The following is a 22,250-nucleotide window of genomic DNA, read 5'->3' on the forward strand; positions in this document are numbered from 1 at the left end:
ATGTCGATCTATCCTCCTGTCAGGATCTGCCCCTTCCTGGATCGCCTTCCTCAGCAAGGGGGCAGAATCAGACACCCAATCGAGACCCCGTCCACCTCATGGCCTGGTGTTTGGCTGGGGATCAGAACTAGAACACTCTTGCTCGGCACCCATCCAAGCTATTCTTATTCAACATAGGAAAGACTCAACTGGAAGGTTGGACATACGACCAGGGAAGAGTATAAAAATATTGCTCGGGCATGTAGGAATGAAATCAGGAGGGCCAAATCACACCTGGAGCTGCAGCTAGCAAGAGATGTCAAGAGTAACAAGAAGGGTTTCTTCAGGTATGTTGGCAACAAGAAGAAAGCCAAGGAAAGTGTGGGCCCCTTACTGAATGAGGGAGGCAACCTAGTGACAGAGGATGTGGAAAAAGCTAATGTGCTCAATGCTTTTTTTGCCTCTGTCTTCACTAACAAGGACAGCTCCCAGACTGCTGCGCTGGGCATCACAACATGGGGAGTAGATGGCCAGCCCTCTGTGGAGAAAGAGGTGGTTAGGGACTATTTAGAAAAGCTGGACGTGCACAAGTCCATGGGGCCGGACGAGTTGCATCCGAGAGTGCTAAAGGAATTGGCGGCTGTGATTGCAGAACCATTGGCCATTATCTTTGAAAACTCGTGGCGAACGGGGGAAGTCCCAGATGACTGGAAAAAGGCTAATATAGTGCCAATCTTTAAAAAAGGGAAGAAGGAGGATCCTGGGAACTACAGGCCAGTCAGCCTCACCTCAGTCCCCGGAAAAATCATGGAGCAGGTCCTCAAGGAATCAATCCTGAAGCACTTACATGAGAGGAAAGTGATCAGGAACAGTTAGCATGGATTCATCAAGGGTAGGTCATGCCTGACTAATCTAATCGCCTTCTATGATGAGATTACTGGTTCTGTGGATGAAGGGAAAGCAGTGGATGTATTGTTTCTTGACTTTAGCAAAGCTTTTGACACGGTCTCCCACAGTATTCTTGTCAGCAAGTTAAAGAAGTATGGGCTGGATGAATGCACTATAAGGTGGGTAGAAAGTTGGCTAGATTGTTGGGCTCAACGGGTAGTGGTCAATGGCTCCATGTCTAGTTGGCAGCAGGTGTCAAGTGGAGTGCCCCAGGGGTCGGTCCTGGGGCCGGTTTTTTTCAATATCTTCATAAATGATCTGGAGGATGGTGTGGATTGCACTCTCAGCAAATTTGCGGATGATACTAAACTGGGAGGAGTGGTAGATACGCTGGAGGGCAGGGATAGGATACAGAGGGACCTAGACAAATTGGAGGATTGGGCCAAAAGAAATCTGATGAGGTTCAATAAGGATAAGTGCAGGGTCCTGCACTTAGGACGGAAGAACCCAATGCACAGCTACAGACTAGGGACCGAATGGCTAGGCAGCAGTTCTGCGGAAAAGGACCTAGGGGTTACAGTGGACGAGAAGCTGGATATGAGTCAGCAGTGTGCCCTTGTTGCCAAGAAGGCCAATGGCATTTTGGGATGTATAAGTAGGGGCATAGCGAGCAGATCGAGGGACGTGATCGTTCCCCTCTATTCGACATTGGTGAGGCCTCATCTGGAGTACTGTGTCCAGTTTTGGGCCCCACACTACAAGAAGGATGTGGATAAATTGGAGAGAGTCCAGCGAAGGGCAACAAAAATGATTAGGGGTCTGGAACACATGACTTATGAGGAGAGGCTGAGGGAACTGGGATTGTTTAGTCTGCAGAAGAGAAGAATGAGGGGGGATTTGATAGCTGCTTTCAACTACCTGAGAGGTGGTTCCAAAGAGGATGGTTCTAGACTATTCTCAGTGGTAGAAGAGGACAGGACAAGGAGTAATGGTCTCAAGTTGCAGTGGGGGAGGTTTAGGTTGGATATTAGGAAAAACTTTTTCACTAGGAGGGTGGTGAAACACTGGAATGCGTTACCTAGGGAGGTGGTGGAATCTCCTTCCTTAGACGTTTTTAAGGTCAGGCTTGACAAAGCCCTGGCTGGGATGATTTGATTGGGGATTGGTCCTGCTTTGAGCAGGGGGTTGGACTAGATGACCTCCTGAGGTCCCTTCCAACCCTGATATTCTATGATTCTATGAACTAGCTCCTGTTACTTAGCTAAATGGAGACAATTTTCTACATGGGCTCAGAATAAGGTGCTGCCTCCAAATTCGGCAAGGATCCCAGTTGTTTTAGATCACCTCCTGTTTTGAAGAGCTCTGGTCTTTCCGTTGGCTTGCTGCAGGTCCATCTTGCAGCAATCAGTGCCTTCCTCCTGCCGGAAGGTGGATATTCCATCTTTACTCACCCTACAGCAGTGACATCCATGAGAAGCCTAGTTAGGATCTTTCTGCCAATCATCAAACTTACCCCTCAATGGGACCTCAATCGCGGCCTGCCAGCACTCATCGGGCCACCATTTGAATCCTTGGCAACATGCTCCATGGCCCACCTGTCCATGAAAGTTGCATTCTTCGTGGCTATTACCTCAGCCAGAAGGCTGAGCAAGAGGGGAGCCCTCATGACAGACCCATCACACTGCCACCAGGAAAAAAATCTCTCTCTGTCTACATCCTAACTTCCTCCCCAAGGTTATTTCTGAATGCCATGTCAACCACATTATCCACTTAACTGTTTTCTTCCTGAAACCCCATCCCTCTGCTGAGGAGAAGAAACTTCGTTCCCTTGACTCAGACACACCTTAGAGTTCTACCTGCAGAGGACCAAATCTATCAGCAGATCACCTAGGCTATTTCTTGCCATAGCAGAAAGGTTGTGAGGAGAAGCGATATCCTCTCTGAGAATCTCCAGATGGATCTCTGGGTGCTACCAGTTAGCACATATCCATCCACCTGATGAGGTAAGGGCACGCTCCAGGAGAGCACAAGCTGCCTCCACAGCGTCGCTGCAGAAAGTACCATCGCTGGACACACGCAGAGCAGCTACCTGGAGCTTCATTCGCACATTCAGAAAACGTTACGCGCTAGGTCAGGCCTCTGCTGTGGATGCAGCAGTGGGACCTGTAGTACTTTAAGAATCTTTCTTGCTGGCACCCTTGCACCCGCCTCCAGTCTGAATACTGCTTGTCAATCACCCACGTATGGAATACACATAGGGACCAGCACTTGAAGAAGAAAGGGAAGTTACTTCCCTGTAGCTGGGTGTTCTTTGAGGTGTGTGGTCCCTGTCTGTATTCCACTGTCCGCCCTCCATCCCCTCTGCTTCAGATCCTGCTGGATTTGTGGTACGAAGAGGAACTGGAGAGGGTTAGGGTTCTCTGCATCTTAAAGTCTTTAAACCATGATTTGAGGACTTCAATAGCTCAGACATAGGCTAGCGGTTTGTTACAGGAGTGGGTGGGTGAGATTCTGTGGCCTGAGATGTGCAGGGGGTCAGACTAGACGATCATAATGGTCCCTTCTGACTTAAAGTCTGTGATTCTATGGAAAGGCATGAGCCCACACTGCCTCTTATGCCCCAGTCTGGAGCATGAGGAAAACTACTGCCCGTGTGCTGGCCAACGGACGCTGTTTGTTGGAGTTTCCAGATTCGGGTGCATGGCGCGCATGGGCACCCATGTGGAATACAGACAGGGACCACAAGTCTCGGAGAACTCCCAGTTACAGATAAGTAGCCTCCATTTGCCCGTACAAGCTGGGTTCTGTCCCCTTGCACATGGTCATGACTGTACTTCAATGCACATGCACAACAGCAAACACAAAGCTTGATTGGACGGCAACGTGGGAAGTCTGGGAAGAGGCCCTGTTTGCTATTTGCATAAGAGAAGCTGTTTGGGGTGGCTGAGGCCGGTTGTGTCAGCTGCTGGAAGGGGCTCCAGAAAAGAGCTGGGAAGTGCTACTAGGGTAGTCAGAGACAGTGAGCCGTGTGTTTGATTCATTGCACAGGACCTGGGCACTGAAGAGGAGAGTCTGTTGCAGAGGAAATCCCAGCTGCATGAGGCTGATTTGTCCCTGAGTGACATCCTGGGTCAGAAAAAGGTATTTTCCCAGCAGCCTGGTATCAGCAGCCCCATCCAGCAGGGAGGCGCCGGGGCAGAGAGATCGCACTCTGCCGCAAGCCAGCTGCCTGCAGAGATCCATCAGAGCCATTGGGTCACTCCCTTGTTCACATGCACTTCATGTCCAGAGACAGTGGCTGCTGCTAGGGCAAGGCAGGAGGTTGCTGGTGAGATTAGAGTTACTGATGGAACCAAGGGGCCGGCACGGAGACGGGATCAGCACCCCACAGCTCCAGCCATGGAGGGAGGATAAGGGAGGCTTGGAGTATGGGTGGGAGAACTGGCTCCCAGTATGGAGCAGCCTGAATCATGGATGGACCTGCGGTCTTCTGCTGGTCTCCTGCTAAACTCAGCCCTAGACCACATGGCTCCTATTGTGTTTGCACATTGTTTGTCCTGGGACAGTTTCTAGCACTGGGAGAGAGGCCTTGGGACACATGGGATTTGGAGAAAGCAGCTGGCCAGGACTTGCCGGGGGCTTGGGTCTAATCTACACGTAAGAGTTTTGCCAGTCTAGCTATACTGGTACTAGCTATACTGGCAAACCCTCCTACTGGAGATGCAGCTTATACTGGAGAAAAAGGGCCTTTGCTGGTATAGCTTATTCCAATTCAGTGAGCGAAGGAGCTATCCTGGCAAAAGCCCTTTTTTGTTGGTAGAATCGTGCCTACACCGGGGCTTTTGTCAGCACAGCTATGGCATAAAAAACTCCCATCCTAAGTGACGTAGCTGGGCTGGCAAAACTTTGAGGTGTAAACCTGGCCTTACATGGAATCTGTCCTGCCCACATACCAAGGTGATGGGCCCCAGACAGGGCGAGCTTGTTTCCTGTATAATCTAGCCAGGCTGGTGGGGAGTTCCCAGGTGTGGGCAGCCTGGCCTCACCTTGGGCCTGTGTTCTTGCTTCTTAGTGGAGGGGGCTGATGGGCTCCAGCTCCTCCCCACAGCACCTGCTTGGGGCCTGCAGGGAGGATCTGTCATGTTGGCCCTGTCAGACCAAGGCAGGAAGCTACAGAGCCCTAGGCTCATCGTGGCAAAGTTCTTGCTGAAGGACCCCAAGTATTTGGATCTGTCAGCAAGAGAGTCCCATCTGAGCACTGCTGTTGGGTTGCCAGGGGAAGGGAGAGGTCCACTCCATGCTCACGTTACTCATGAGCAACAGTCGTGTGTGTCTCTGTCTGGGGGAGACCCGTCCTGCCTGGACTCCGCTCCCATTTGGCACCTGGGCCTGTGGGATGCAGCAGTGGGTTCGGCCTGTGGCGAGGTGAAGGGCCTGGGCGGCAGGGCAGGTAGATGGACATGTGCCTTTCCTGACACGTTTCCTCCCCTCTGCTGCCAGTGTGCGGTCCAGGAACTGGAGTCACTGCGTGGGGCCCTGGAGAGGAGCCAGAAAGGGGTGGAGACGCTGGAGTCCTGCCGGAAGGAGACTCGGAGCAAAGCAGATGAAGCCAGGTATCTGGGGTGAGGTTGGACACACATGGACCTTGGCAGGCCAACGCTGGACGGAGGGTGGGGGAGTCGTCTTGCAAATATGGGCCTGCTCTCCCTGAAGCCAATAGCAAAATGCCTGTCGAGATCAGTGGGAGCAGGAGCAGGCCCAAGAACTGGTCACTCCTAGCCAGTTAATGACACAGGCACTCTGCCCAGCGGAGGGCTGTAATGCAGTGTGCTGGGCAAGCCTGGGGGCCACCTCTGGTTGGCGCTCACTGGAGCAGATGGCAGCCATCCTGTGGCACATGGAGGCCAGATGGCCCCATAGACTAAGCTCCCTTGTGATCTCAGGAGCCCTTGCATCGACCCAGAGGGAGCAGTGCATGCTGGGGCCAGTTGCCTCTGCAGGCTGCACGTCCCTCTAGACCCTCAGCAAGCTGCCCGGTCTAGACGCGTGCTGCCTCTTGGAGGGTGTCGATCCCTTCTTCCCACAGGGCGGACATGCTGCTGCTGGAATACAGACGGGACTCGTGCCTGCAGGAGCTGCCGGAGCGGGAGAAGGCGCTGAGTACGCTGAGACGGCGGCGCTCCACCCTGCACAGCACCCAGCTGGGGGCCTTCCAGGCCGAGGTGAGGGTGGGGGTCCCAGGGTGGCCTGTGGGTCAGATGGTTCCCATGGGGGATTGCAGGAGCAGTGTCCACATTGCAGGTGGGAGGGGGAACAGGAGGCAAAGGCAAGAGGGGCAGAGAGATGGAGTAGGGAGGGGAGGGGGAAACCCCATTGCCCACTGCGGGGTTAAGGGGACCTCTCATTGCAGAGTCAGGAGGCCGTGCTGCTGGGTTTCCATGGCCAGGAAGCAGTGCTGCGGGACACAGGAGCCAGGCGATCCCATCCTCCGCTCATTTCCCAGGTCTCCTCACTAGCAGCCGAGCGGGAGGAGCTGAAGGCCCATGTGCGTCACCTGGAGGGCAGCTTGTTCTCTGAGCAGCGGGCAGCCAGAGCCAGGATCAAGGAGCTGCAGGAGGTAGGTGAGCTCCCCGGGGCTCCCGGCTGCTTCTGAAGCACTGCTGCCTGGTGGGAAGGCGCCTGGCACCACCTCCCAGACGCCACTGGAAGCAGAAGGTGTCTGCAGAGCAAAGGACCCCCATGTCGGGCTGGGTCCTTCCCCTATCCTGTGTGCTGAGAATGAGATCTGGGATGCGCCTGTAATTCTCCAGGTGCCGTTTGTTTCCTCAGCAGCTGGAAGGGCCTCCCAGCCATATGATTTATTGTTTGTATTGCAGTCAGACCTCGCAGCCCCAGTCACGGCCCAGGACCCCCTGGTGCTAGTCGCTGCACAGACAGCACAGAGACGCAGTCCCTGCCCCAAAGAGCCCACGCTGTAAATAGTTCTCTTGTCCCCCAGCCCCACAGGAGAGGGTTCCCTTGGCGGCAGCGTCACATGGCTGAGGTAGAGCTCCCGGCAGAGCCCAGTGTCTCTCCCCACCCCGAGCCCTTCTGGTGGGAATGACCCGGACACTGTCATCACTGTGAGCGGGGGTCGCCCTCAGTCTGAACAGCAGCTGTGTGACGCGCTCATGCCCGCCCTGGGCTAGCTCACACGGTGTGAATTGTGTGCGTTCCTTCACCGGCAGTGCCTGGAGCAAGCTCAGAACAAGCTGGAGGAGAGGACGGCCGAGGGGATGGAGCTGCAGGAGGAGACCACGCGACTGAGACTGCAGCTCAGGGAGCTGGAGAGGGTGAGGGAAGCCCAGGTTCAGATCAGGTGGTTTCCACATGGTGGGGGAGGGGAGCAGGGGCAATGGAAGGTGGGAGGTTTGCTTGGTAGGTGTCGAGTTCCCTCCCCACTCTGAACTGTAGGGTACAGACACGGGGACCCGCATGAAAGACCCCGTAAGCTTATTTCTACCAGCTTAGGTTAAAACTTCCCCAAGACACAAATTCTCCCTTGTACCTTGGGTTTAAGTAACGCTGCCACCACCAAGTGATTTAACAAAGAACCAGGGAAAAGGACCACTTGGAATTCCTCTTCCCCCAGCAATCCCCCCAAGCCCTTACGCCCCCTTTCCTGGGGAGGCTTGAGAATAGTATCCTAACCAATTGGTTACAAAATGATCAAAGACCCAAACCCCTGGGTCTTGGAACAATGGAAAAATCAGTCAGGTTCTTAAAAGAAGGACTTTATTTAAAAAGGAAGAAAGGTAAAAATCACCTCTGTAAAATCAGGAGGGAAAATACTTTACAGAGTATTCAGATTCAAAACACAGAGGATCCCCCTCTGGGCAAAACCTTAAAGTTACAGAAAACAGGAACAAACCTCCCTCTTAACACAGGGAAAATTCACATAAAACAAAAGATAAACTAATCCGCCTTGCCTGGCTTACCTCGACTGGTTGCAATACTGGAGACTTGGATTGGGATGGGTTGGAGAAGATGGATTTCTGTCTGGCCCCTCTCCGTCCCAAGAGAAAACCCGCACACAAAACAAAGAGCACAAACAAAATCTTCCCCCCTCAGAAGATTTGAAAGTATGTTCTTTCCCCATTGGTCCTGTTGGTCAGGTGCCAAGCAGGCTATTTGAGCTTCTTAGCCGCTTACAGGTAAGGAGGAATTCTAGGCTACCCTTAGCTGTATGTTTATGACAGTAGGTTTAAGAAACTGTCCCCCTTTGTATGCCACACCCCTCTCCCACTTCCAATAGAGAGGGGTGTGTATGCAAGCACACACATGGGTACCCAGGGCTGTCCCTGGTCCCAGTGCAGGCCTGGTGGGAGCTGGGTGGTGAGACTGTTGGGGCATGAAGAATAACAGGGTGAAGGCTGGCTGCCGGGAGACTTCTGCCAGCAGCGAGTTGTATCTAGCCCCCCATGGGAGAGATGAGAACCCCATTGCTAGGGCAAGTCACACCGGAAGTTCAAAGCCCTGCAGCCGGGGTCTGCCGATGTTTCCATAATGTGAAACACGTCTTAATAGACAGAGTGTGTCCCGGACCCCACCTGCCCTCCCACAGGGCATTGCCCGGACCCCACTTCCCTCTCATTGGGCATTGCCCGGACCCTACCTCCCCTCTCATTGGGCATTGCCCGGACCCCACCTCCCCTCTCATAGGGCATTGCCTGGACCCCACCTCACGCCCCACTGGTCACAGTAGCTGCAGCCAGGGTGCAGTGGAGCCGTAAGAGGCAGGTGCTGATGGATCTTTAACTGTCTCTAATGCACCAAGTGATTGGTCCTTTATGAAAACTGCTGTGCGGATTGTCTCCTTTTGCTCTTTTTTGTGTCTCCTCCTCTCCGGTCCATTCCTCCTTCTCCCCTTCGGCCCCTGCTGCCCCCTGCTGTACTGCTTGGGTGCTTGTTCCTGCCCCCATGTCCTTTCCTCTCCTGCGGGGACTGGCAGCTCTGCCCCATTGGTAGTTCCTGGTGCCCAGGACGTAGCTGTGGCCTCTGGTTGAGGCAGTTGGCCTGGTTCTTCCTCCTTGCAAAGGGGTCCTGGGTGCCTGAGGAATGAGCTGGAAAGGAGGAGACAAGGAACCAGCGCCACGTGACTAGGCAGATCTCCAGGTACCCTGGCGGATGCTCCGTGCAGGATATGCAGGAGCAGTTGGGGACCTGCTGCTCTAGGAAATGCACTGGAGGGGACAATCATGCCTTGGCACATGCAGAAGATGAACTCAGCTGTGTTTGGCCTCTTCCACCCCTTGTTTGAATGATGCTTTGACTCCCGCTTCATGCTTCTACAGACACCAGCGGACACCAGCGGCCCCCAGAGCCTCTTGGTGCCCGTGCCAGTTTGTGATGGTTACGCAGGGCTCTCTGTTCCAGAAGCAGGCAGCAGCTCTGAGTGGGCAGGTCCGAGACCTCCGAGTGTGGGAGAGGGAGCAGGAGCTGAGACTCTTTGCTATGGAGAAGATCCTGTCGGAGAAGGAGCTAAAACTGGTGAGGCTGCGAGAGGTCGTCTGTGCCCTGATGGCTGAGAAGGAAGTGCAGCAACGTGCTATGGAGAACCTGAGAGAAGAACATGACAGGCAGCTGGGGAAGATGCAGCAGGAGAAGGTACCAGCCGTAAGCAGTCCAGCCTGAGCTGGGCAGGGGGCTTTCTGTGCATGAACAGGGGGCTCCCTCATCCCTTGCTCTTCTCATTCATTGTTTTTCGCCCCCTACCTAGCTGAATGGTTTTTATTCATAAAGGTGCAGATCCTGCCCCATGTCAGGGAGTGGAGCTGCTCTGTTTGGAATTTAAGGGAACATCCGGGGGTCTTTGCACCAAGTATGTGGCCCAGCTACTCCAGGCTGCTCTGTGGCCACCGGCAGGGGGCTTTGGGGCAGTCTGGGCCATTGGATTCCCTACTATGCAGTTCCAGTGGCTGTTGACTCTGCAGAATGGGGACACTGGCAGCCTCGGGATTCCTGGCCCCCTGCAGAGATCACCAGCATGCAATGCACCCATCCCCTGTGTTTGGGCCAAAAGTGGAGGAGGGGGAGTTGGCTTCAGCCTGAGAGAAGTAAATATTAAACTTGCCTTCCTGTCGGTCAGTGGTTACCAGGAGGGGGACAGTTTTGCCCTGCCCGCTCCTCCCCCCCACTACAGAAGGGATGTGGACAAATTGGAGAGAGTCCAGCAGAGGGCAACAAAAATTATTAGGGGACTGGGGCATGTGACTTACGAGGAGAGGCTGAGGGAACTGGGTTTGTTTAGTCTGCAGAAGAGCAGAGTGAGGGGGGATTTGATAGCAGCCTTCAACTACCTGAAGGGGGGTTCCAAAGAGGATGGAGCTCGGCTGTTCTCAGTGGTGGCAGATGACAGAACAAGAAACAATAGTCTCAAGTTGAAGTGGGGAGATCTAGGTTGGATATTAGGAAAAACTTTTTCACTAGGAGGGTGGTGAAGCACTGGAATGGGTTACCTAGGGAGGTGGTGGAATCTCCTTCCTTAGAGGTTTTTAAGGCCCAGCTTGACAAAGCCCTGGCTGGGATGATTTAGTTGGGGTTGGTCTTGCTTTGAGTAGGGGATTGGACTAGGTGACCTCCTGAGGTCTCTTCCAACCCTGATCTTCTATAATTTTATGACTTGTCTACACTGGAAAGCTAATTTGGAGTAAGGGGGAGTGAATTAAAAGCGCTGTAGCTATTCTGGAATAACTCCATGTGTGCGTGAGCCGTAAAAGGCCCAGAAAAACAACAGCCCCTATTGTTGACTTCTGATAAGTCAGTTAGGAACAGTTTGGCATTTGCAGTCTGATTGGCTGCTGTACCAGGATAAAGTAGTTGCATCTCTGGTCTGATTGGTCTAGTCAGCGTTCAATGTCTCCAAGAAACATCACCTGGCTGATGCATCACATGGCACCTTTCAGTTACTCGTGGGTGAGAATTTTCTTCATGCTTGTAGCAATAAGAATGAAGAAGAGGGTCTGGGTGCATTGGGTACGTGCATCTGGGAAGTGAGATGAGACAGTAATTTTATTGGACAGCTCTGAAAACGGCTATAAGAGGCATCATGAGATGTCCTTGTTTATTGTTTCAATAATTTCTATATCAAACATGCCCAGTTTACCAGTCAGATTATTTTTCTCACTGCCCAACCTGCAACATTAATTGGGGATCTGCAAGTTGAGCTGGACTCTTTTCTTCTCACACATCATCGCCTGCACTACAGGTCACTGATGATGGCCCTGCAAAACACCTGTGTAGCCCCATAATCTTTCAGCTAGGCCCCTGCTGACACCTGGTCAGCCCCATTGCTTTCCATGGGGGGTTTACTCCAGGGTAGCTGACTGGAACTCAGTAGCAACTGTATTGATGGCACACAAGAAAGAACGGCACTCGCTGTTGGAGAAACACTGGTGCCAAGATCCCCTCTTTTCAGCCTTCACTGAAATGCAGCCACCTCTGGAATGGATGCAGCTGCTGTTTTCCAGGGCACAGCCATGCTGCATAGCAGTTTCAAGGCAGGAGGTGAAAGAGAGCCCTGGATCCAGTAAAGGGACAGGGCAGTAGCTTGGGTGGGAGGAACGTAATGACCTGAAGTGGAGTCTAGCCAGGACTCTGAGGCTAAGGAGTCCTGCCAGCAGTGCATACAACCCTGTGGACTCTGTGGCTGTGCAGTTATGGGGCTCTGTGCATCGGCAGGAGGGAACATGGGGGCTGGCTGGGTTGCGGGGTGTGCAGTGTGGCTAGCTGCTGTTTTCTGTGCCTGTAGGAGCTGGAGTGGGCCCAGCAGAGGGAGGAGCTGCAACGTCTGAAGCAGCAGGAGCTCCAGGAGGTTTGTATCATGCAGTCCCATACTCATGTGTCATGTTCCCTCCAGGTGTGTGTGCAGCTGACATGGTGACTGCTGTTGGCATATCCTCCAGCAAGCTGGCTTGTGCCATGTGGAGTAGCTGCAAAGTGCTGGGAGGAACAGGTGGCTGCGTGGCCCTCCCCACGTGTCAGTGTCTCAGTGGTGTGAGTCGTGTGATGTGGCAGATGAGCTCATGTCACTGGAGTAGGGGGTGACATGTTGGACTTCGAATTGGCTGAATGGTCCCCTCTTTCTCTGACTTGTTCTCCTTTGGCCAGGAGCCTAGCTTCATTTGCAGTGGGGAGACAACAAGGCCCTAGACAGAGCACCTGTTTGTGACCATAGCCATGTCCCCTCACTTTTCTGTGCCTCAGTTTCCCCACCTGTACAGTGAGGCAGGTAACGCATTCTGAGCTGCATGGGTGAGGAGAGCTATTTAAGGGTGAAGCTGTGGTGTTGTCAGTACATTAAATGCATTGTAATGTCAAGGAAATCAGTCGTTCTCCATCAAGCACTGCCTGGGATCAAAGGATCTTCCAGGCAGAGAGGAAGAGCCCCAAGGGCTCCTAGCCCTGGTCTACACTAGGACTTTAGGTCGAATTTAGCAGCATTAAATCGATGTAAACCTGCACCCGTCCACACGATGAAGCCCTTTATTTCGACTTAAAGGGCTCTTAAAATCGATTTCCTTACTCCACCCCTGACAAGTGGATTAGCGCTTAAATCGGCCTTGCCGGGTCGAATTTGGGGTACTGTGGACACAATTCGACGGTATTGGCCTCCGGGAGCTATCCCAGAGTGCTCCATTGTGACCGCTCTGGACAGCACTCTCAACTCAGATGCACTGGCCAGGTAGACAGGAAAAGAACCGCGAACTTTTGAATCTCATTTCCTGTTTGGCCAGCGTGGCAAGCTGCAGGTGACCATGCAGAGCTCATCAGCAGAGGTGACCATGATGGAGTCTCAGAATCGCAAAAGAGCTCCAGCATGGACCGAACGGGAGGTACAGGATCTGATCGCTGTATGGGGAGAGGAATCCGTGCTATCAGAACTCCGTTCCAGTTTTCGAAATGCCAAAACCTTTGTCAAAATCTCCCAGGGCATGAAGGATAGAGGCCATAACAGGGATCCGGAGCAGTGCCGCGTGAAACTGAAGGAGCTGAGGCAAGCCTACCAGAAAACCAGAGAGGCGAACGGCCGCTCCGGGTCAGAGTCCCAAACATGCCGCTTCTATGATGAGCTGCATGCCATTTTAGGGGGTTCAGCCACCACTACCCCAGCCATGTTGTTTGACTCCTTCAATGGAGATGGAGGCAATACGGAAGCAGGTTTTGTGGACGAAGAAGATGATGATGATGACGAGGTTGTAGATAGCTCACAGCAAGCAAGCGGAGAAACCAGTTTTCCCGACAGCCAGGAACTGTTTCTCACCCTGGACCTGGAGCCAGTACCCCCTGAACCCACCCAAGGCTGCCTCCTGGACCCAGCAGGCGGAGAAGGGACCTCCGGTGAGTGTACCTTTTAAAATACTATACATGGTTTAAAAGCAAGCATGTGAAAGGATTACTTTGCCCTGGCATTCGCGGCTCTCCTGGATATACTCCCTAAGCCTTTGCAAAAGGTTTCTGGGGAGGGCAGACTTATTGCGTCCTTCATGGTAGGACACTTTACCACTCCAGGCCAGTAACACGTACTCGGGAATCATTGTACAACAAAGCATTGCAGTGTATGTTTGCTGGCGTTCAAGCAACATCCGTTCTTTATCTCTCTGTGTTATCCTCAGGAGAGTGAGATATAATCCATGGTCACCTGGTTGAAATAGGGTGCTTTTCTTCAGGGGACACTCAGAGGAGCCCATTCCTGCTGGGCTGTTTGCCTGCGGCTGAACAGAAATGTTCTCCGCTGTTAGCCACAGGGAGGGGGGAGGGTTGAGGGGGTAGCCACGCGGTGGGGGGAGGCAAAATGCAACCTTGTAACGAAAGCACATGTGCTATGTATGTAATGTTAACAGCAAGGTTTACCCTGAAAGAGTGTAGCCAGTGTTTTATAAAATGTGTCTTTTTAAATACCGCTGTCCCCTTTTTTTTCTCCACCAGCTGCATGTGTTTCAATGATCACAGGATCTTCTCCTTCCCAGAGGCTAGTGAAGATTAGAAAGAAAAAAAAAACGCACTCGAGATGAAATGTTCTCCGAGCTCATGCTGTCCTCCCACACTGACAGAGCACAGACAAATGCGTGGAGGCAAATAATGTCAGAGTGCAGGAAAGCACAAAATGACCAGGAGGAGAGGTGGCGGGCTGAAGAGAGTAAGTGGCGGGCTGAAGAGAGGGCTGAAGCTCGAATGTGGCGGCAGCGTGATGAGAGGAGGCAGGATTCAATGCTGAGGCTGCTGGAGGACCAAACCAGTATGCTCCAGTGTATGGATGAGCTGCAGCAAAGGCAGCTGGAGCACAGACTGCCACTACAGCCCCTGTGTAACCAACCACCCTCCTCCCCAAGTTCCATAGCCTCCTCACCCAGACGCCCAAGAACGCGGTGGGGGGGCCTCCGGCCAACCAGCCACTCCACCACAGAGGATTGCCCAAAAAAAGAAGGCTGTCATTCAATAAATTTTAAAGTTGTAAACTTTTAAAGTGCTGTGTGGCATTTTCCTTCCCTCCTCCACCACCCCTCCTGGGCTACCTTGGTAGTCATCCCCCTATTTGTGTGATGAATGAATAAAGAATGCATGAATGTGAAGCAACAATGACTTTATTGCCTCTGCAAGCGGTGATCGAAGGGAGGAGGGGAGGGTGGTTAGCTTACAGGGAAGTAGAGTGAACCAAGGGGCGGGGGGTTTCATCAAGGAGAAACAAACAGAACTTTCACACCGTAGCCTGGCCAGTCATGAAACTGGTTTTCAAAGCCTCTCTGATGCGTATCGCGCCCTCCTGTGCTCTTCTAACCGCCCTGGTGTCTGGCTGCGCGTAACCAGCAGCCAGGCGATTTGCCTCAACCTCCCACCCCGCCATAAACGTCTCCCCCTTACTCTCACAGATATTGTGGCGCACACAGCAAGCAGTAATAACAGTGGGAATATTGGTTTCGCTGAGGTCTAAGCGAGTCAGTAAACTGCGCCAGCGCGCCTTTAAACATCCAAATGCACATTCTACCACCATTCTGCACTTGCTCAGCCTGTAGTTGAACAGCTCCTGACTACTGTCCAGGCTGCCTGTGTATGGCTTCATGAGCCATGGCATTAAGGGGTAGGCTGGGTCCCCAAGGATACATATAGGCATTTCAACATCACCAACAGTTATTTTCTGGTCTGGGAATAAAGTCCCTTCTTGAAGCTTTTGAAACAGACCAGAGTTCCTGAAGATGCGAGCGTCATGTACCTTTCCCGGCCATCCCACGTTGATGTTGGTGAAACGTCCCTTGTGATCCACCAGAGCTTGCAGCACTATTGAAAAGTACCCCTTGCGGTTTATGTACTCGCCGGCTTGGTGCTCCGGTGCCAAGATAGGGATATGGGTTCCGTCTATGGCCCCACCACAGTTAGGGAATCCCATTGCAGCAAAGCCATCCACTTTGACCTGCACATTTCCCAGGGTCACTACCCTTGATATCAGCAGACCTTTGATTGCGTTGGCTACTTGCATCACAGCAGCCCCCACAGTAGATTTGCCCACTCCAAATTGATTCCCAACTGACCGGTAGCTGTCTGGCATTGCAAGCTTCCACAGGGCTATCGCCACTCACTTCTCAACTGTGAGGGCTGCTCTCATCTTGGTATTCATGCGCTTCAGGGCAGGGGAAAGCAAGTCACAAAGTTCCATGAAAGTGCCCTTACGCATGCGAAAGTTTCGCAGCCACTGGGAATCGTCCCAGACCTGCAACACTATGCGGTCCCACCAGTCTGTGCTTGTTTCCCGAGCCCAGAAGCGGCGTTCCACAGCATGAACCTGCCCCATTAGCACCATGATGCATGCATTGGCAGGGCCCATGCTTTCAGAGAAATCTGTGTCCATGTCCTGATCACTCACGTGACCGCGCTGACGTCGCCTCCTCGCCCGGTATCGCTCTGCCAGGTTCTGGTGCTGCATATACTGCTGGATAATGCGTGTGGTGTTTAATGTGCTCCTAATTGCCAAAGTGAGCTAAGCAGACTCCATGCTTGCCGTGGTATGGCGTCCGCACAGAAAAAAGGCACGGAACGATTGTCTGCCGTTGCTCTGACGGAGGGAGGGGCGACTGACGACACGGCTTAGAGGGTTGGCTTCAGGGGGCTAAAATCCACAAAGGGGGTGGCTTTACATCAAGGAGTAGTTCAGGCAGGACTTCACGGAGGGTTCCAATAAGAAATGGTGCACCTAAGTTATTGTTCTTATTGGAACAAGGAGGTTAGCCTGGCCTCTGGTTGATACATGGCTAGATTTACCTCGCTGCACCTTCTCTGTGAGTGACTGCAGTGTGACCTAGAGGAATGAGTCCCCTAGACAGGGGAGGAGGCAAATGAGTACAAAACAAATCTGGTCTATTTCTTGTTTTGATCCAATCCATCTATCTTTTACATCTTTGGCTGGCAGCAGACGGTGCAGAAGGACTGCAAGCCATCCACATCTCATGGCTGCTCGGCAGAAGATGGTACAGTACGACTGCTAGCCATCGTCATCTCTTGCCTGCCTGGCAGAAGATGGTGCAATATGACTGCTAGCCATCCTCATCTCTTGCCTGCCCGGCAGAAGATGGTACAATACGATTGCTAGCCATCCTCATCTCTTGCCTGCCTGGCAGAAGATGGCACAGTACGATTGCTAGCCATCCTCATCTCTTGCCTGCCCGGCAGAAGATGGCACAGTACGATTGCTAGCCATCGTCATCTCTTGCCTGCCCGGCAGAAGATGGTACAGTACGATTGCTAGCCATCGTCATCTCTTGCCTGCCCGGCAGAAGATGGTACAATACGACTGCTAGCAATCTGTATTGCCTGCCTGCTCACCATAAGACAGTTCAATACGACTGACTGCAGGACTAAAGAGAATGACCTGGTCAAGTCACCAAAAATTTAGTCCCTGCGCCCATGTCTGCCCAGGCGCTCCCAGCCGACGTGGCCAGGAGCACCTCAGACATGACGAGGACGGCTATCAGTCATACTGCACCGTCTGCTGCCAGAAAGCAATGGGTTGCTGCTACTGTGTAGCAATGCCGTACCGCGTCTGCCAGCACCCAGGAGACATACGGTGACGGTTACCTGAGCGGGCTCCATGCTTGCGGTGGTATGGCGTCCGCACAGGTAACTCAGGAAAAAAGGCACGAAACGATTGTCTGCCCTTGCTTTCACGGAGGGAGGGAGGGAGGGAAGGGGGGACTGACGATATGTACCCAGAACCACCCGCGACAATGTTTCAGCCCCATCAGGCATTGGGATCTCAACCCAGAATTCCAATGGGCAGCGGAGACTGCGGGAACTGTGGGATAGCTACCCACAGTGCAACGCTCTGGAAGTCGACTCTAGCCTCGGTACTGTGGAAGCACTCCGCCGAGTTAATGCACTTAATGCACTTCTGTGGGGACACACACACTCGAATATATAAAACCGATTTCTAAAAAACCGACTTCTATAAATTCGACCTTATTCCATAGTGTAGACATACCCTAAGTCTCGTGTCTAAAGGCAGAGGCTCCCCATTCTCATGCCTGTCTTCTCAGTTCGCAGAGAGTTTGGAGCAGGTGAAGGCCAGGGCCCTCCAGGATCAAGCCGCCTCCTTCCAGAAGGAAGTGGAGAATCTCACCAGGGTGCTCGAGGTAACTGCTCCCCACGGGGCAGGGGGAGTGGGTGGGTCCTGGTTTGAGGGAGGGCGAAATCTGACCCACCTGGTTGAGTGTAGTACAGCCATGGATTCCAAGGCCAGAAGGAACCATTGTGATCATCTAGCCTGGGCTCCTGCAGAACCAAGACCCTTCAATTCTGGTAGTTACTGATTTTCTCCAAAGATTTCCCAGGTTTTGAGGAAGCCACTATCTGGATTTTTATTGATCTCCCCACCCAATTTTGACTTTTTTAGGACCTGGGTATTTTTCTCAGGCGAAGCAGACAGGGCTGCTCTGAAGCACCAGGTCAGGAGGGTGTTTCCCCCCCACCCAAAACCAGACTCCAGACACACCTACAATGGCTTGCCTATATTTGCAGCTTAATCCTCAATTTGTGTGGTTTTGGTGAAAGTGGGTGGCCCACCCTAGTGGATTTACCAGGGGGTTTCTCTCCAACTTTTGGAGGACTCCCCGGACTAGACTAGCTCTCTTGACCCTTGGAAGGACATGGATACAGCCTTCCACTCCAAGGATTCACACTCAGACAGTCATTCTTTGAAAACAAAAATAACCTTTATTTAACACAACATACCCTAATATAGTAAATCTAAAACAGATTTAGAGAAACAAAAACATAAGTTCTTACAATTTAAGACACATATTACAAGATAACAAACTCTATTAGCACAGATACACATTGAAGTACCCAAACTTGCAATAGTCTACAACTGGAAAATAGCTTTAAGTGGTTACGTTCTGTATGCGATGGCCAGTCACGTATAGGATGCTGACAGCAAGTTCTTAAACATTAAAGACTATACATATTAAAACATACACACACCGCTATCCAGCTTTATTATCTCAAAGACACGCCTTCATACAGTCTCGTTATTCTTTAGGTGAGAGTCGTTGCGATTACTTCCCCGCAGTCCTCTTTCCCTCTGCTTTGTCTAGGTCCTTATGATCTGCCAGGACTGATGTTGTCACTGCTGCTGCTTCTGCCTTCATTCTTCAGTGATTTCAAATCTTATTTTTCAGATTCTGATGCTCCTAATGTTCAATCCAGTGCCTTCCACTCCCACTCACTCAAGCCTGTCGGCTCTCTGCCTTGTAGATAGATTTTGGCCTGTTCTGCCTGGTTATTTTTTACAATCCCAAGCATTCCCACCCAGTGGCGTAGCTAGGAGTGGAAATTTGGGTGGGCCCCAACAGATCATGCTAGCTCAGCTTCTCCCCCGACGCCACGCCCTCTTCCTAGCCCTGGTGCCCCCAGACACAGGGCTTCACCTGCCAAGCTGGGCACATCCATGGGGCAAGGACCCACCTCCATGCTCCAGTGTGGGTAGCTGCTGGGGTAAAAGAGGTTCCCCCCTTTGGGCTGAAAATTCCCCACATTCCTTAGGGCAGAGGGGGGATAATATGCACTGACCGCGCCCCCGCCTTCAGTTGAGCAAAGTCCAAAGGCTACACCACCTTGCAGGGTACCCAGTCAGGGACACAGGTTTCCTGAGTCTCGCCATCTTGGGAAGAGAGAAAGTTTATCCAAAGCAGGAAGGAAAAACAGGGGTGAGGGGGCTGGATGGGGGAAGGTAGAGGCCAGGGGCTGGAGTTGGGGGAAGGGGCAGGACCCAGGGGGGCATGCGACATGGGTGAGGCGGAAGAAATGAGGGACATCACAGAGCCTGGAGCTGGAGGCGCAGGGATGGGGCTGGCTGGGGCACAGGTGGGATCGGGGGGCCCCTCCAGCCAGTCCTTACTGCTCAGCAGGCACCAGAAGACGAGGCTGCCTGGGGCACACAGGCTGTCCATGTGGCAAAGAGGGCCAGGGCTCAAGCTCTGCCCACCCCTTTTGACCCCGGCTTAGTATCCATCTGCCTGGCTGGCCACGTCTCCCTTTCCTGCCAGCGTTGCTGTCCCCGTCCGTCCTGCACCGCGTGCAGCTGCCCTGGTCTCCGGTGCCCTGCCCTTGCCCAGCCCAGTCATGCACCTCGGCGCCCGGCCCGGCTCTGCTCTGGCCCCGCACCTGCCCGCACAAGGCACAGCCCCTGCCTGGGATGACTCACCTCCTCCCAGACCTCCATTTTGGCTTTCTCTGGCTGCTTGTGATCTCCATCTTGTCATTGCTAGCCACCTAAAACCACCCTCATTAATTATTAAGTCTCTGTCATTATAAACAGCTGTCCACGTGTCAGTGTATCCTGACGCTATGACTCATAGAATCATAGAATATCAGGGTTGGAAGGGACCTCAGGAGGTCATCTAGTCCAACCCCCTGCTCAAAGCAGGACTTATCCCCAATTAAATCATCCCAGCCAGGGCTTTGTCAAGCCTGACCTTAAAAACTTCTAAGGAAGGAGATTCTACCACCTCCCTAGGTAACGCATTCCAGTGTTTCACCACCCTCCTAGTGAAAAAGTTTTTCCTAATATCCAACCTAAACCTCCCCCACTGAAACTTGAGACCATTACTCCTTGTCCTGTCCTCTTCTACCACTGAGAATAGTCTAGAACCATCCTCTTTGGAACCACCTCTCAGGTTGAAAGCAGCTATCAAATCCCCCCTCATTCTTCTCTTCTGCAGACTAAACAATCCCAGTTCCCTCAGCCTCTCCTCATAAGTCATGTGTTCCAGACCCCTAATCATTTTTGTTGCCCTTCGCTGGACTCTCTCCAATTTATCCACATCCTTCTTGTAGTGTGGGGCCCAAAACTGGACACAGTACTCCAGATGAGGCCTTACCAATGTCGAATTGAGGGGAACGATCACATCCCTCGATCTGCTCGCTATGCCCCTACTTATACATCCCAAAATGCCATTGGCCTTCTTGGCAACAAGGGCACACTGCTGACTCAGATCCAGCTTCTCGTCCACTGTAACCCCTAGGTCCTTTTCCGCAGAACTGCTGCCTAGCCATTCGGTCCCTAGTCTGTAGCTGTGCATTGGGTTCTTCCGTCCTAAGTGCAGGACCCTGCACTTATCCTTATTGAACCTCATCAGGTTTCTTTTGGCCCAATCCTCCAATTTGTCTAGGTCCCTCTGTATCCTATCTCTGCCCTCCAACGTATCTACCACTCCTCCCAGTTTAGTATCATCCGCAAATTTGCTGAGAGTGCAATCCACACCATCCTCCAGATCATTTAGGAAGATATTGAAAAAAACCGGCCCCAGGACCGACCCCTGGGGCACTCCACTTGACACCGGCTGCCAACTAGACATGGAGCCATTGACCACTACCCGTTGAGCCCGACAATCTAGCCAACTTTCTACCCACCTTATAGTACATTCATCCAGCCCATACTTCTTTAACTTGCTGACAAGAATACTGTGGGAGACAGTGTCAAAAGCTTTGCTAAAGTCAAGAAACAATAAATCCACTGCTTTCCCTTCATCCACAGAATCAGTAATCTCATCATAGAAGGCGATTAGATTAGTCAGGCATGACCTTCCCTTGGTGAATCCATGCTGACTGTTCCTGATCACTTTACTCTCGTGTAAGTGCTTCAGGATTGATTCCTTGAGGACCTGCTCCATGATTTTTCCAGGGACTGAGGTGAGGCTGACTGGCCTGTAGTTCCCAGGATCCTCCTTCTTCCCTTTTTTAAAGATTGGCACTACATTAGCCTTTTTCCAGTCATCTGGGACTTCCCCCGTTCGCCACGAGTTTTCAAAGATAATGGCCAATGGTTCTGCAATCACAGCCGCCAATTCCTTTAGCACTCTCGGATGCAACTCGTCCGGCCCCATGGACTTGTGCACGTCCAGCTTTTCTAAATAGTCCCTAACCACCTCTTTCTCCACAGAGAGCTGGCCATCTACTCCCCATGTTGTGATGCCCAGCGCAGCAGTCTGGGAGCTGTCCTTGTTAGTGAAGACAGAGGCAAAAAAAGCATTGAGCACATTAGCTTTTTCCACATCCTCTGTCACTAGGTTGCCTCCCTCATTCAGTAAGGGGCCCACACTTTCCTTGGCTTTCTTCTTGTTGCCAACATACCTGAAGAAACCCTTCTTGTTACTCTTGACATCTCTTGCTAGCTGCAGCTCCAGGTGCGATTTGGCCGTCCTGATATCTTTCCTACATGCCCGAGCAATATTTTTATACTCTTCCCTGGTCATATGTCCAACCTTCCACTTCTTGTGAGCTTCTTTTTTAGGTTTAAGATCCGCTAGGATTTCACCATTAAGCCAAGCTGGTCGCCTGCCATATTTACTATTCTTTCGACTTATCGGGATGGTTTGTCCCTGTAACCTCAACAGGGATTCCTTGAAATACAGCCAGCTCTCCTGGACTCCTTTCCCCTTCATGTTAGTCCCCCAGGGGATCCTACCCATCCGCTCCCTGAGGGAGTCGAAGTCTGCTTTCCTGAAGTCCAGGGTCCGTATCCTGCTGCTTACCTTTCTTCCCTGTGTCAGGATCCTGAACTCGACCATCTCATGGTCACTGCCTCCCAGATTCCCATCCACTTTTGCTTCCCCCACTAATTCTTCCCTGTTTGTGAGCAGGAGGTCAAGAAAAGCGCCCCCCCAGTTGGTTCCTCCAGCACTTGCACCAGGAAATTGTCCCCTACGCTTTCCAAAAACTTCCTGGATTGTCTATGCACCGCTGTATTGCTCTCGCAGCAAATATCAGGAAAATTAAAGTCACCCATGAGAACCAGGGCATGCGATCTAGTAGCTTCTGCGAGTTGCCGGAAGAAAGCCTCATCCACCTCATCCCCCTGG

At 52.3% G+C, this 22,250-nt stretch overlaps 1 protein-coding gene across 1 annotated transcript in view; it reads left to right on the forward strand.

The window, feature by feature from the left end:
- Positions 1 to 22,250, forward strand: part of LOC141999369 (uncharacterized) — a 73,362-nt gene that overhangs the window by 32,203 nt on the left and 18,909 nt on the right. Inside the window, exons 10-17 of the mRNA XM_074972714.1 lie at positions 3,916 to 4,008; positions 5,368 to 5,480; positions 5,954 to 6,089; positions 6,278 to 6,484; positions 7,095 to 7,199; positions 9,283 to 9,513; positions 11,657 to 11,719; positions 17,430 to 17,525. Coding sequence (XP_074828815.1) covers positions 3,916 to 4,008; positions 5,368 to 5,480; positions 5,954 to 6,089; positions 6,278 to 6,484; positions 7,095 to 7,199; positions 9,283 to 9,513; positions 11,657 to 11,719; positions 17,430 to 17,525 — 1,044 coding nt within the window. The remainder of the gene's footprint in view (positions 1 to 3,915; positions 4,009 to 5,367; positions 5,481 to 5,953; positions 6,090 to 6,277; positions 6,485 to 7,094; positions 7,200 to 9,282; positions 9,514 to 11,656; positions 11,720 to 17,429; positions 17,526 to 22,250) is intronic.

This window comes from Natator depressus, chromosome 15 (assembly GCF_965152275.1).
Source record: "Natator depressus isolate rNatDep1 chromosome 15, rNatDep2.hap1, whole genome shotgun sequence".
In the NCBI taxonomy this organism is placed as follows: Eukaryota; Metazoa; Chordata; order Testudines; family Cheloniidae; genus Natator; species Natator depressus.